The sequence below is a fragment of the Pundamilia nyererei genome, unplaced genomic scaffold (genome assembly GCF_000239375.1).
Source record: "Pundamilia nyererei isolate P.nyererei 1_Seehausen unplaced genomic scaffold, PunNye1.0 scaffold00096, whole genome shotgun sequence".
Lineage (NCBI taxonomy): Eukaryota > Metazoa > Chordata > Actinopteri > Cichliformes > Cichlidae > Pundamilia > Pundamilia nyererei.
Window position 1 is genome coordinate 1928640 of NW_005187497.1, and position 15729 is coordinate 1944368.

Below are 15729 nucleotides of genomic sequence, written 5' to 3' on the forward strand. Positions count from 1 at the left end.
TTTCCTCCACACTTCATTTCGGAGCTTCTGAGTTGCTACATCTACTAAATGAGACCATTAACCTAATGGCTGTGCAGACAAAATGCCAGAGTGTTTCTAAGATGCTTCCCTTTCCACTGATTTAACGCCCATGCTGTGTTTAAACAGTCCCCACTCAATCCTGATCAAGCATCTACTAGACTGATTTTTTCTTTTTATTTAACTGTCTCCTCGCACTCATTCGTATCCAGCCTGTGGAGATCACCGGAGCGATCGAGGAAGAGTTCACAGTGGCTCGCCTCTACATTAATAAGATAAAGTCAGAGGTGAAGTCCATGGTGAAGCGCTGTCGCCACCTGGAGAACCTACAAACCGAGTGTCACCGCAAGATGGAGGAGACGGGCAGAGAACTGTCTTCATGTCACCTTCTCATTTCACAGGTAAGATTGCAAACTGAGGGATACATGTGTTGTTGTTGGTTACCAAATCGATTGAATTGAACTGAATTATTAAATCTAGATGAACTGTAGGAACTAAAATAAAATGATATGTGGGTACAAATGTTTGTTCATCTGGTACTAGACAGAAATACTGGTGATACTGATACTGAAACATTATCAATTAACACTTCAAAAGGCTCACCGGCTTGGGCAGGTGACCCATGTGTCTTAAAGCCCTGGTTTCAAATCTAGCCTGAGCCATTTGCTGCATGTCTTTTCCCAGTTTTCCTGCCATAATAAAGGCTGAAAAGCTTTAAAACACAGTGCAGCTACTCCCAACATCTTAACATGACCCAACTCTTTGTGGGGTGGATTTTTCTTTTTGCTTTGGACATTTTTAGTCTGCACAGGGTCATAATTCTCAAATAATTGCATGTTTTATATTCTGTGTTCATGTAGTGGCCTGAAGCCACGGTTCAAATTTCGCTAACTGTGGTATTTAAACTACACTCCCCGGTGACAAGAGAACATAAATATTCATTGAACAAAAAGTAAAAGTGCATTTTATCCTTGATGTAAAGTGTCCTCGTGGGTAGAGGTCTTTGCTCGTCACTAAACTTTTTGCATATGATGTTCTGACTTTCAGCACGAAGTGAAGATTCGCTCTCTAACAGAGTACATGCAGAACGTGGAGCTGAGGAAGAGACAGCTGGAGGACAGCTATGATTCTCTGACTGCGGAGCTGGCTAAACTCCAAGCTCAAGGTACATTTGTTATAGCCCACACTAGTGAAGCAGCGCAAGTATCTAAACTGGTACGTTTACTCTTTTGTGATTACTTTTTTTAAATAAAGCTCATTAGCCAAACATTTTTTTTTCAAATAAACTTGATTTGCCTTTTTGAATTATCATATCGTTCAATCATACGTATTCAACCATGTGGAAGTACACTTTAGAAGTTGTGTTTTTAATGATTAGATATCACTGGTGTGGTGTGTAGTAGTACAGTTAATAATGTTTGTTTCAGTCACATCTGCTGACATTTGCATTTGTATGTTGAAGTATTGGGGAGATGAAGAGTCTCCTCTGTTACCTCCATCTGGGTTTAAAGATGTATGCGTATGCAGGTTGTAGGTAAAAAGGTGTTTTTTGTAAATTACAGTCCATTTACTAAGAACTAAACTAGGAGAGGGCAGAGCACAGAACACGAACATGTAACATACGTGTCATTGGAGTTATTTTGTTTTACTTGAAACAAAGAGTTTTTAAGATAGGAATTTGACTTGGATTATAAATCAGAAGTAAAACCTCTGAAATGTGTCTGGAGGTTGAAATTCTGTAGTAAAAAATGCTTCTTTAGTTGGAAATAATGGGCAAACTGGCACATTTCGAAATTTTGAAAATTCAAGTGGTTAACAGGATTTTTGAAATTCATGGCTCTAGAGGGAAAACCAATTTTGACACTATCCACAACTGAAAGATTGTTTCAGTTTTCTGCTGCACTATACAGTGACTCCATCAATTTCCTTTAAATGCTTATCAAATTCAAAGTCGCTGAGGTGTTGGAAGTTCTCAGATTTCAGATAATAAGGTCAGCATTTTTACAAATGTGAGCCAAAGGATCAAGCTTTAAACTGTTTTTTCTACTGATGGTTACACCTGATGATGGTATGGTATGGTAATTTTGTGACCACATTGCTGCCTGTGAACACAGAAGCACCACCCACCTGTGGTTCCAACCTTCTGTTTGTTAGAGGCAGCCAGTCAGAAGAAAGTCAACTTGAAGGGAGCGTGGCCATAAGAGGAGAGGAGGCAAACTCCTTATTTCAGACAGAGGTTGATCTAAGATAATACAGCATTGATAATAACGACTATTTTAAACATGTTCAGTTGTGTGCATAAAAAACAATACAGAGTAAGAAATCAGCATAATAGGTAAGCATTTTACTCATTTTAGTTTAGTATATTAGAGTTGGTGATTGGTCATGATCTAATGCAGTGGAGAAACACAGATTTTGATGATGATGAAAGTGACAATATAAACAGCAGCATCGTATTTTTGTCTGCACTAAAATGGTAAGTGAGCAGCCTACAGAGATAAGTATCACTAAATACACTGCAAAAATTGGCTAAATATAAGGAAAAAATATGTAATTTGAGACAATCCAGACTATAATCAAGTAAAATAATAAAATAACACTTGGTAAGATTTCTTGAAATGAGAAAAAAAATGTCTAAACTTTAGTCAAGTGAGAAATCTCTTAAAAGAAGTGTTGACACACTCATAACAAGTGCTTCATAAACCTTTGGCGTTGCTTCATTCTCATTTTGAGAGAAATGATCTTAGAACAAGAGCAACTGAACAAGATGCTTCTTCTGGTCAATAGTCTGTCATAGGGCTAACAAACATGATCAATTTAGAATCAGCAATTAACTTAACTTGAATAACTTTGGACTGTGGGGGGAGAACCCACAGGATACCAGCACCTTCATGCTGTTAGGGTTTGTACAACAAAAGTCTAAGTGTGTGAACTGTTACTGGGAGGGCTTGTAAAATGATTTCACAGCTAAAAAATGCTTTTAAGATACAGTGCTGTGATCGCAGCCATTCCCCAACTCTCTGTGAATGGTACTCATTGATCAAAGACCATTGATTAATGGGATTTCATCAGTGGTTGTTGATCAATGGTCATGAAAATGTGCATATTAATGATCGAGGAACTGACCTCACAGCCCAATGTTCATTCAGTGGTGCTAGTTTCAATCATTGTAGTGTTTATAAAGTTGGGGAAACCTGCAGTCAGCTGACACTGAAGAAGTCACTTGGATGAGTAACGAAACGTTTCTCCCGCTGAAAACGCTACGTCCAGATAAACAGAATCAGCCTTTTGGGACGTCTAAGATACAATATCATCTCAAATAGTGTCTTGGTGATATAAATGAGCCTAATATGCAGGGAAAGTAACTAGTTTTAGGGTTTATAAACTAAATAAGAAATAACAGACATATATTCTCAAAAGATCTTATTCGTTGTGCTCTTGCTAGTATTTCACTCTCAAAACAAAATCAAAAAGACTTTTTAGGTGGATATAAGATTGTGAGACTTGGTCAGTTAGACAAGTTTTGGAGCCTAAGTGTACGAGCACATGTTGCTGAAATACTCGGTGGAGTTGAGGATTTGAGGCCAGTCACTATTAGTTCAATTTGGCAAGTGTAAGTCCTTTTTATAATAGATTGCTCTAGGCTCAAGTTAAAATGTTTTACCAACGAGAGCAAAATAGCAAACGGGGAGCAAAGAATTTAGTATTTATTCAGACTCTTTGGTGAAGAAAATTTCAATATGGTCCGACCAGAAAAATGACAGATTTACACTCAATAAATAGAGCCAAACACAAGTTTCCAGGAGTGAAGCCAATCTTTACTGTCAGCAAAACAGGTCTTTTCTCAATATAAACTCAAATGAAGTAAATGCAAGAGAGTTTTCTTCTAATAAATGCATATTTTTCATTAACAAATATCCTAAAGGGGTTAAAGTGATACGTGGTGACGCTGTCATTTCGGGACTGACTGCAAAGTAAGTAGATTAATCCACTACTGATGTGAAATGCCGGAGTTAAATATAATGTCAGTGCTCTGACTCAGTCAAGCCAAATAACGTCAGGACAAAGTAAATAGTGAGAAGACAGAAAATATGTTGCTGCATTTTAGTGTCTCTGGGCTAGAAATGGGAGGAAGTAGCTTCAGGTTGCTATCTTTAATAGAGCTTCAGTTGCTTCCAGAGGCCTTTCTGTCCTGTCAAGCAAAAGAAAAACAAGAACACAAAAAAGCTTAAGCTCCCAAACATTTCACAACACCAGCACTAATAGATTGATTTTACATTTGAAACTCGTGCAAGGTCCAGCTGTAGATACTCCCACAGTACACTGACGCAATTCCCAAATAAGGCCAAAGCTAGTGTAAGTCACTCTTCCCATGGAGTCTCACAGAATGGCATTAAATAACCAGTGGAATTAAGGGCAGGGAAATCAATTTTAGTCCTGCTCAGCAGTCGAGTCAGACGGTCCTCAAGCCATAACACAAGCAGATTAACACAAAGTGCTGCAGGTCACGTTGATCGCACGGTGTGGTCTGAGGTAGAGCGCTCGGTAATTTCATCATCAGACACCAGGAACAGCAGTGAGTCAATATCAGATCTGCATGACACAATAGATGTCATTTGCAGATAGATATTATCACACCCGAGACATCACTTAGATCACGCTGCCTTCGCTGTCAACATGAAGTAGTGATACTGCTGTGCTGTCAAAGTCAGGTCACCATCATCAACATCTGTGCGCGCCGCTTTTATCTGCTCCTCTTACCGCCATCCTCTCGCTCTTTCTCTGTGTGTGTGCTTATTTCAGAGAGCATGTCACAAGTGACCAGGAGGGAGAATCACACGTCTGCCCAGAACTCCTGTGATATAAAGGTAACCATGACTACAGTGAGAGCAACTTGATGTGATGACCTTTTCTCGCACCCTCTCAGCTAACTGCAGGTGTGCGTGTGCGGGGTGTGTGTTTGCCTGTGACTGCACGTGTAGTTGGACTCAAGTGTGTAAATGACTGTAGGAATGATTTAATAAACTAAAGAAATTGTTTCATATATTCAGAAATTTGCTTTCAACCCCTTTTATTGGTAGTGTTGATAAGAAGATGACAATTTGATGTCTGTACAATCATTCAGACACTGCAGCTTTCAACTCATTGCCTTAATTTAGAATAAAGACGCAATCATAGCAAGCTCGGCAAGGAAATGATAACTCACTGCCCTCTGGAACAGCTATAGTTTGTTAGGTAGTGGCTGCACAGATTATTGATTGTCATTCTGGCCCCTAGAAGCATTTTACATCATTCACAATCATCGAGTGGTAATATGAAAAGCAGATATCGGCATATGAATGTGACGAATCTGTAGGCAATGGGCAATATTTCTAGTACTGGAAGCTGTTTGCTTTTTGTTTGTGGTCAGTTTGTAGTCCAAATACCAGTGACCAATCACAACCAAGGCCTAGGCAAAAGAGGGAATGCAAAACAACGAATAAAAAGCAGTCAGAGGAACATCCAATGATGTTTTAGTCTTGCATCTTAATGTAAATCTATCTACATGTGTCCTGAACAATTAACTGCAAACAGCAAAACAGGAAGTCTCAAATATCAGATGGTTACAGGAAGCATGGCCACAGGACAGCCACAGAGTATCCTCACATTCAGCCGTCAAACTATTAAGTGACTGAAAACCACAAAGATTCATAATGACTTGATCAAAATGAGATTTGCCTAAAAAGCAGCACATCTTTACAAGGTCAAAAGATTTGACAGAAATGAAGGATGAAATTCCAGCGATGCCAAATTCCCAAATAAAAGTAAACAGATGTAGTTTTCAGCTGCCAGACACTTTTAAACAGCTGGCGTTGTTTGTTGTTTTCATTATCTGCTTGTATTTGTGGATGTGTTCGTGAGAGCATCGAGAGCACACGAGTGTGAGCGTTCCTGTGTGTGTCACGCTCCACTTTCAGTAGCCGAGTCTCACAGTCCCGTCAGTGGTAGTGTATGGACACCGTGGGGTGTGTAAGTTTGTGTTTAATGCCCGTGTGGTTTGGCATGTCCACATGTGCACCGGTCCGTGTAATTTTCTTCTCGTTATTTAGTCACTTTGTTCTCCTCTGACTCCCGTGTTACGATACTCGATCTGTCTCTTCCCCCCTTCTGTCGCCAATACCCCAGAGGGCTCTGGAGCAGCAGATGGAGTCACACCGTGAGGTGCACAGCAAACAACTGGGCCGCCTGCGAGACGAGATCAATGAGAAGCAAAAGATCATCGATGACTTAACTGAGTGAGTACTTCACCGTAAATTCTTTACTTTTCAAAACCAAGACTCAGTTTTTGGAAATCTGTAACTTGTGCAAGAGTTTGAAAAGAAAAGTATTTTAAGTTAAAGAATCAAATCGTTCCAGCAGAAAAATCACAAGGATGCTATAGAAAAATATTTCTTTCAGTCGTTGAGACCGTGGCACTGCAGAAATATAGGCCATGAATGTTTTCTAAGGGAGACGACTTACCGTACCACAGCAACACAGCTGCATGCTCAAATTTGAAATTCAATTTTACCCTCATAAGTGGTTTGTAAACGCTCAAACTGGGAATACATGTTTTCAGTATCTCTCAAACCTTCAACACGGTCTAAGCCCCAATGTTCAGACTGGCTGAAATGAAAACGTGTGGGTGGTTTACATGGTCAGGAAGCTGCAGAGCCAAGCTGCTACAACCCCAATGCGAGGAGCCACTGGCCTGGTTTGGCCTAAATGAAAACCTATCCCTTCAGGTACCTTGTTCTGATGATGTACTACACCAAGCGTGGCCATCTGGGAGGAGACCACTGGGCAGACCCTCTCTAGGGACTAAAGTACATTTTCCAGCTGGCCTGGGAGTATCTGTTAACACCCAAGGAGCAGCTGCAGAGAATTTCAGTTTGAACAGACATTTGGTGCTGCTCTGCTTATCCTGCTCACACAGCCTGATTTGGATAAGCAGCTTTAAAATAGATCGGAAGGATGGATGTCGGTGAGGTGGAACGCATATAAAACAGGAGCAGGGATGCCCTCCGGATCCTTTAAAGAGAATGTCAAAAAGTAGGTATACATTAAATGGTAGTGCAGATTGCAAGGATCACACGCAAATGCAAGTGTTTACAGGTGTGCACCCTTTTTTTGGTAAGTGCCACTGAAAAATATGTTGTGTCCATACTCTAATGGGGCATTTCAATGCTCTAGTTGTGACCTAATTACACACTTGGGCTACTTAAGTGCCCCTCTGCTCTGCCAAAATGCCTGTCTGGCCAGTACAGCCATGATTTGAATTAGGGGCAAAAATAAATCCTTACACTGCATGCACTAATGGTGCTTCTTCATCATTTTTGCTCCTGTGCACACCACTGAGCTGGAGCCATATGCCTGGGACTGGAACAGACAGCTCTTTTCTCATGTGACAGAAAGGTTTTGTAAGGATACCCTAATTAAATAAAATCAGAAGGAAACCAGTTAAAAGCAGCTAAGAACACTTAAAGGCATACTATGTGGGATTTTTGTAAAGTATGCACGTGATCATCACCGGTGACTCACTGGAAGTGTTTGCTAGAGATGATTAAACAAAAAAAAAGTTGTTGGGCATCAATCTTTGGGGTGTGGGTGTGTGGCTCAGAGAAAATAATAGCATGAAGCTTGTGGCAATAGGAGTCAATAAAAACTTAATGACCAGGTAGCATCCCATCCCAATCTTCCCCGAGCATTTTGCAAATGTATTTATTTTTTATTTTAGAACTACTGTGGAGCAATCAGAAAATACAAATGTGTCCTTTCTTATTCATTCTTTTTTTTTCTCATCAGTGCATCTCACTCTTCAATCTCCAGCTCACTCGCTGTTCTCTCTGCCTTAGAAACAAAACTAACCTCCATTTTTTTAATTCCATTCCTCCAAAAATCCCAAGGGTTGTGCTTATGTTGCTAATATCTACATCCCTGTGTTTTTGTAATATAAAAAGGTAATATATAAAAGATGTCACGACTGAGTCACTTAACACCTTTTTTCAGTTGTAACCAGAGGCAGCAGCTGGAGCTAGAACAACTGCACAGTGACTTTGAACGTCTCAGAAGCCGAGAGCATCACAAGAGCCGGCAGCTGGAGGAATTGACGTGAGTTGCTGCTTTACTGTCCTGGCCGGCTTTCAAACACTTCACCATATGGAGGCCTGGGGGCGAGCTGAGCTGCCTCTTTTGATTTGCGTCTTCCATTTCTCTCTGTCATTTGTCTTCCTTTTGTCTATTTATTTTCCTCACGCTCGGGAGCTCTGACTGAATTCTATTTACAGTATCTTACTCTTCTGCTGTTAACTCTTTCTTAGCCTGCTCCTCTCTTGGTCCTTTTCTTCCTGTCTGACTCTCTTTGCATCTCCATTATGGACTTTCAGAATAAGGTGGCAGCTGGCAGCTAATAGGCCTCTTTCTACTCTGACCTTTGCAGCATATTGCATCAGATGGCAGATGGATAACAGCCCATGAGTGGGGCAGGCATTATGTGCTGCCTTTGTTCTCTATTCATGAATTATTCTGGCAAGAATTTGGTAATCGTTTGGATAAAGAGAAGTTCAGTTTGACTCTTCTATGCGTCTGTGTCTGAGCATTTATCTGTCTGACTATAGATTCCTCCATGAACGACACGAACAATCAAAACAGGATCTGAAAGGCCTGGAGGAAACTGTTGTAAGTTAATAAATTCTGTCACGATTCAACGACTCAGTCCTCTCGAACTGCTTTAACTGCACTATTTTCTCTGTTCCTTTATTCACACTGCAGGCTCGTGAGCTCCACACCCTGCACAACCTCCGCAAGCTTTTCGTTCAAGACCTCACAACTCGAGTTAGAAAAGTAAGAGACATAACTAAACCCTTTTACTCAACACATAGAAACAGGTGGTTCTGTCTAGAGTTACGGTGACATTTTCTATTCTATTTTCTATTTCATCTCCTTTTTTAATCGACAGAGTGCACAGATGGAGCCTGATGATACTGGCGGATACATCACCCAGAAACAAAAGATTTCCTTTCTTGAAAACAACCTGGACCAGCTTACAAAGGTCCACAAACAGGTAACAGCACACAGCTCCTACAAAACTTTAATTTATAGTGACAGAAACAGGAAACATTTGACCTGTCCACACCTAGTTTGAAAATTAAGACCAATGACCAGGTTCCCTTTGACCAGGGGGCCTGATTTCCCCTCTGCAGGGTTGCAGCAGTAAATCAAAAAATGTCTACGATGAATATGTGCGGCGGACAAAGAGGCACAGACAAATTCAAATACAGAGCTGTGTGCACTGTTTGTCATTTCTCTCCTGTGGGCAAAAGAAACGCTAGCACGATCGATCATCTCACTACACCAAGTTCACATGAAAGTCTCCTTGAAAACAGAGCAGCAGGATTTGTTAACCCCCCCCTCTGTCTCCAGGGAAAGGACGCCTCACTGTATAAAACAGTAAGACTTGAACACTCCTGATGCAGGTGCAAACAGGCATTCTCGGTTTTTTCTCCACACTCTGGCTTCCACACAAACTCTGAAAACCAACCTTGCTCTCAGAAAGCCATAAACATACGCACACACCTCATATTTTTAATATTCCTAAATGGACTACCTCCGTGGACTAAGTGTTGGATGTGCTGAATGTTCTGCAGGCTGGCAGATTGGTGAAAGCTGCAGTGCAGCAGTTTGTCAGGCAGAAAACCAATCCTAAAGTGGCTGCTGGGAGACTCCATCCCATCCACCACCTGCTGATACTGTGGGAATGGAAGGTGAAAGTCATGGTCATAAATCAGCAGTAAAGTGATAATGCTTGCAAATGGGCAGTGGCCACTACACCAAAGCTGCAAGTTTCTCTGCCGCTGCACAGATTTAATCATCTCTGTCTGTCCGTCAACTGTAAAAACCGAGCAATCGTCACTAAAATATCTCGCCAGCAAACAAACTAACACCAACAAGCCACAGGTGAATATCCCAGACACATTAATGCTTTGGCTGCTAGATAACTTTGCCCATTGTGAAAAAATCTCAGCTATAGTGCTCATTATCTCTGCAGGGTATGGATTAGTTTGCATGATCACACAGAAGCAGACTGTCAGTGTTTAGGTGCTCACTTATTAACTTTTGCGTTTAGAGGAAACATGCAGCATGAGGCAGATTTAAATCATTGCATCCTCGTGTTGATTTAGCTTCATAAATAATAACTTCAGAAATATAGGCACATTATAATATTAACTGACAAGTGCAGATGTGGATTTTCTAGGCCAAGGCTGATATATATGAATATTTAATACAAGGTATGGCCACCTCTGGAATGATGCAAGAAGCCACCTGTCTGTGCATGGACTGCACAGGTGTCTGGATCAGTTATCAGGAGCTGCTCTCTGTTCCTGGTTGAGTACAGTGGCATCGACCCTCCATGTCCCAGTTGTGTTTTTTAGGAGTCACACTGAGACTAAATGCTTGGACGGGGAATTTCTGGTTATATACTACTGATCCAGAAAGACCTGCAGTACTCTGGCAGTGTGGGGTCAGACAATATCCTGCTGAAAGTGCTGCAGGGGTGGGGTGCTACTGTAAGAACGGCACAACTGCAAGTTAGAGCAACTCGTCTCCGTATTACTGTTCATGCACATTTCCACCAAGTGAAAATCAGATCACAGATTGCCTCATGTGTCATGGACATCCAAAGATCCAACAACAGCTCCGACACTCATATCAGCATCTAGCAACTAGGTTCCTTTAAATATACCCAGTTTAAAAGATCCATTACACCCATGGATTTAATACATGTTTAGGAAAATCATAATGATGATTATCATAATGTCACGCAACTGTTTACAGCATCTGCTCATCAAAGCTGCACAATATTCAAGAGGATTGTGAGTCTATTCTTCCCTTCTATGCTTAGGCTAATTCATATTCTCATGATGTTTTGAGGCTCTGCTGAGATCTGAGGTGTAGAGGAACAGCTGCCATGCTGGTCCCCTCTAAAATACCTTGAAACATTAATTCATTCATTCATTTTTCTGTTTGTGTTCAGGCCCATTATTTTACTTCAAAACAGAAACTTAAATGGAGATGATTTAACAGAGTTGTCCTACTTTTTCCCGGTTGTAGATTTCTGATAGACTGGCTCTGTGTTCAGGAGAGTTCAGACTGAAGTAGTTTTTACAACACTGGTGCAATTGTGGGCTGTCTCTTCCTGGTACAATTTTCAGGTTACACTTGATGTTTCTCTGTTCCACCCCACTGCACTCATTTGACCCTAACTGATCTGAAATGGACGTTATGGTCACACACTTCCTATGCTCCACTTTTTGTACTCTGCACTATATTCTTAGTAAAAGAAAAATCTTACATTGCAAAACATACGAGCAACTGTTTGGGGAGACAATGGTTCAGGAAGTAAAATGGGTCATCTACCAATTAGCAGCCAGTGGACTGATCCCCTGCTCCTTTAGTCTGCTTATAAAGGTATCCTTGGGCAAGATACTGAACCCTGAGCTGCCCTGGTGCATTCATCAGAGTGTGAGTGTGTGAGAGTGGAGGCCTGTAGCAAGAAAGTGCTTTGAATCATAGAAAATGTATAACTGTCTTTCTGTAGTTATAGCTTGTTTTTTGCACATGTCGGATTTGTGTTACAGCTGGTACGTGACAATGCAGATCTGCGCTGCGAGCTTCCAAAACTGGAGAAACGTCTTCGGTCTACAGCTGAGCGAGTTAAGGCGCTCGAGGGTGCGCTGAAGGAAGCAAAAGAAGGAGCCATGAAGGACCGCCATCGCTACCAACAGGAAGTGGAGCGAATCAAAGATGTGATGAGGGCCCGCGCTCCCTTCCGCCGACCCCATGCTGCGCTCATCGGTAATGTATACAACTTGCTCACAGATTCAAAATAACAACCGCAGTCTGCTAGAAATTACATGACAGTGCTGCATGTGTCATTTCTGTAAAAGCTTTGCGATTGCTTTAACACTGCAGTATCTTTTAATCTGTAGGTAGCTGTAAAATGCATCCAATCATTTAGTCTGCAGCAAATTCACAGCCACTGCATCGCTTCATAACAGTTCAGAGACACATATGAAAGCTGTTTCTCAGTAATTGGGCAGCACAGCACCTGAAAAACATTGAATTTAAATCAACCAATTCATCAGAACATGTCAGTTAATCCACTCAAATGTGGTAAATCTAAAAGTCAGTTTAATTTTCTTTTATGATGTGATGCATAAGCCCCAAATTCAACAATAAAATAAGGGGGGAAAATGCATGCAAAGCCCATGCCACTTCCTTTGGCTGCACTGTAGGAAGGATATAGTATGTATATCCTCTCCAGCACTACATGTGTGATGTTGTACATGTAGACACCGTTGTGCGTTTCATCTCCCTCCCATCAGATCGCTTCCTTTGTAATGCAGCATGTGAGAAAAATCGTTCAGCATTGTGCAGCCATTCTTTTCACGTCCCTGTTGAGATTTTCCCACAAGCAGCATCCATTGTGTGCTTTGCCCTCTCTGCTCTACTCATCTGTTGTCTCCTTCCTACATTCCTCTTAACATATCACCACATTTTCACAACCTGCATGATCGAGCTGATGCCCTTTTCTTCCTCTTCCAATCTTGTTTCATATTCAGGGAGCAAACATGCATGTAACTGAATTCTCCTGCTGTGGAACGCACAGATATGCAAAGGACTGTTTACGTTGCACCGAAATGAGAAAAGAATTTACTTAAACAAAACAAAAAGCTGTCGAGAGAGTTTTTGAATGAAAGAATGTAACAGTTGGTGGAACATTGGGCTTCTAAGGATTTACGCGGGAGGCATATTCTCCTGAAAGAAATGCGAAACATTAGAATAACAGTGTAATTCAGTCTGATCACTAGCTTGCTACTTCAACTCAGATGCATGTGCTGCTGTAATGAGAAAATGAGCTATTGATTTAAATGAGCGCTTTCAGCATAATGATTTTCATTCGAGGATTAAAGCACAGCAAACAAGACTATCTGTGATATTTCGCTTTACATTAATATATTTTCAGTGTTGGGCTTTAAGCATCCTGTAGGGCAAATTAAATATGTCTGGCTTTAATGGATGAGTGAATCAATCAATACATTGTTCTCTGTTATCACTTACAGCCAAGCCTGTACGTCCTGGCCACTACCCAGTCTGCTCTCCCTCCAACCCCTTCTTTATCCGAGGCTTCAGCGATCAGCCCATTGCCTTCTGCAACGCTGTTTTCCACAACAGGAACCAAGCAGCCCCTGCTGCTGCTGCTGCTGCTACCTCTGCTCCTTCCTCTCCTATATCTGCTTCTCCTACTTCTCCCTCAACACCAGAGAGCGAGCCCAGGCTACCTGAGTCCAACTCCAATCAGAACAGCCCTGCCAAACACCTCGACTTCCAAAATAATGATGCACATGACAGCAATGTTCAAAACAATATGTGAGTAAAACAGCTGTTTTGGCGATTTTAGTCACTTTTTGTGGTTCTTACCATATTTCACCTTCTTGACTTTAATTAATAATCGGTATCATATAACTTTAACTAAGCCACACTTTCTGGCTCTCTCTGGTTTTATATGAGGTCGTAATGAGGGGCAATACCTGTATGCCACTTAATGTCGTCTGGAACTTTCTTGAGCTTGCATCAAGAGCGTTTATTAACCTTTTTATCTGACCCACAGACCAGTCAGACTTACAAAAGAACCCAACTTCTTTCTCAATGTCTTTCATTTGAGTCATTTAGTGACTGATATCACCAGTTAATCCAATATGTTTACATAATAATTGGGTTTGTACTGTTAGCCTGCACTTTGTCCTTATTTTCTATTTTATTTATAATCTTTTAATCCATTAGGATTAACTCAGTGAATTAGGTTGTTTGAATGGATTTGTTTATCCTTACTCCTGCCTAAACATTTCCAACATGTATTTGCCTTTTGAACATTATTTAGCTTTTTTAAATCTCTGCCTTATTCGTGTCTTTAACATAACTTGATTGATTGTAAAAGTTGAGCTGTTCTTCGTAGCCATAGTTGGCTTTCTTATTTATTTCATTATGGTTTCAACTGCTGTCTCCAGTCAAGGATGACGTTTGTCTCTTAGTTAGAGTGATGTGAAAACCCTTCACATTTTGATACATGCCAATACTATCAATGAGGTAAACAGTTTGAAAGTCAATTTTTGATATGACCACCGTTCCTCTTTGACAGAGCCTGAAGCCTCTTAGGCAGCTTTCTTGTGATTTCTGTAAGTTGTCTTCAGGAATAGTTTGCCAGGCTTCTTGAGGAACATTCAAAGCCTTTCTTTGGATGTTTCTGCCTTTTGTTCCTTTTGCTGTTAAGGTGACCCACACTTCATTAATGTTGCTGTCCAGGCTCGGGGGGGCCAGTCGATGACTGATTTATTGGTTCATTGTGTGTTTTTCTCTCTTTTTTTTAAATATCCGTGTATGCTTTTTTTTTATTTCAAATCACTGTCGCGCTGAAAAACAAAACTGACTGAAAATGGAGAAAAAGAGACTAATGTCCAAAAGAATATTGTTTGAAAGACTTTCAGACAAGCTGTGGACCTGTTGCTCAGGATAACTCGACCTGATGTCATGTAACAGACACACTGGTGCATGCTTTGCCACGATACTTGGGCTAAGACCTTTGCACAGTACTACAAATGAGTTCTGTCTGTTGCTGTTCTAAATGCATATAGTCTGCACTCTGCTTGTGAAGCAGTCAAAAGTCTTCAAGTTCATAAAGTTTTCATGTTTTCCATTTACTTCAGCTGTTTCATGTGATGAAAAGTCTCGATTATAGCTCGAGATTTTAAAAGATAACTTTCACGTAATGTTGACACGTGCTTGTGTTTCTGCTGTTTCAGGCCTCCGGCTGAATCAGAAAGCCAAGCAGACAACGCTTCTGAAATACTCGATTCAGAAAACGGTGAGCCCTGTTCAGATAAAGCCTGTAAAAAGTAATGAGAATTTTTATAATCGCAATCAGCAGAGGTAAATGGATTTATTTTTATGACTGTTTTTTTTAAGTGATTGTCATTATGCCATCATATAAACCATTAGGTTTGAATGTTGCTTTATATACTCTTCCAGATTGCTGGCTGTTAAAGCAGTGATTGCCCTGCTGCTGTCATAAACCTTTCTTTTTGTTCATATTACGTTTGTGTAATGAAGTTGTAGTCAGTAGATTTAACTCTCACTCTGAGCCAGTGGGAAGTGAAGTCAGGGATTTCTTCTCCTTCTGCATAGAGTGATATTAGCAGGATACAGATGATCGTTTTTGTAAAACTTCAATGAAAAATGTGCAGTGAACTGCTCCCGCTGCTCGAGGTTTTTGTTTGAGGCAAAAGCTTTTTGTGTCTGTGGGTGTGTGTGAGTGTGCGCGCTTGTCTGCACCCGTCGGCGACAGACTCTGGAGGAGATGGATTAGGCTTGCTGTGTCATTACTCAGATAGAGACAGGTAACCGACAGACAGGCTGCGACGCCCACCTCAGCTTCTGACCCAGTGATGACAGTTGTTGAGTTGTGTAACAACACCACACCTCTTTGATTCTCAAGGAATATCAATAAAAGTCAGAAACGGGGTTTGTGCCAATAAATCAGTCTGCTGCTACAATATGAGCTTTTAATTAAATATCACAGATCACTACTGATTTTCACTACCTGTTTGAACCCTTAAAGGATTTAATCAGGCTTAG

General features: G+C 40.9%; 1 protein-coding gene across 2 annotated transcripts in view; it reads left to right on the plus strand.

Moving 5' to 3' along the window:
* Positions 1–15729, plus strand: part of kif5ab (kinesin family member 5A, b) — a 70994-nt gene that overhangs the window by 48909 nt on the left and 6356 nt on the right. For both annotated transcript variants that reach the window (XM_005740051.1, XM_005740052.1), the window contains exons 16-26: positions 231–419; positions 1066–1183; positions 4822–4886; positions 6184–6293; positions 8047–8148; positions 8655–8715; positions 8809–8880; positions 8996–9100; positions 11676–11892; positions 13161–13467; positions 14898–14959. In XM_005740051.1, the coding sequence (XP_005740108.1) occupies positions 231–419; positions 1066–1183; positions 4822–4886; positions 6184–6293; positions 8047–8148; positions 8655–8715; positions 8809–8880; positions 8996–9100; positions 11676–11892; positions 13161–13467; positions 14898–14959 (1408 nt within the window). The remainder of the gene's footprint in view (positions 1–230; positions 420–1065; positions 1184–4821; positions 4887–6183; positions 6294–8046; positions 8149–8654; positions 8716–8808; positions 8881–8995; positions 9101–11675; positions 11893–13160; positions 13468–14897; positions 14960–15729) is intronic.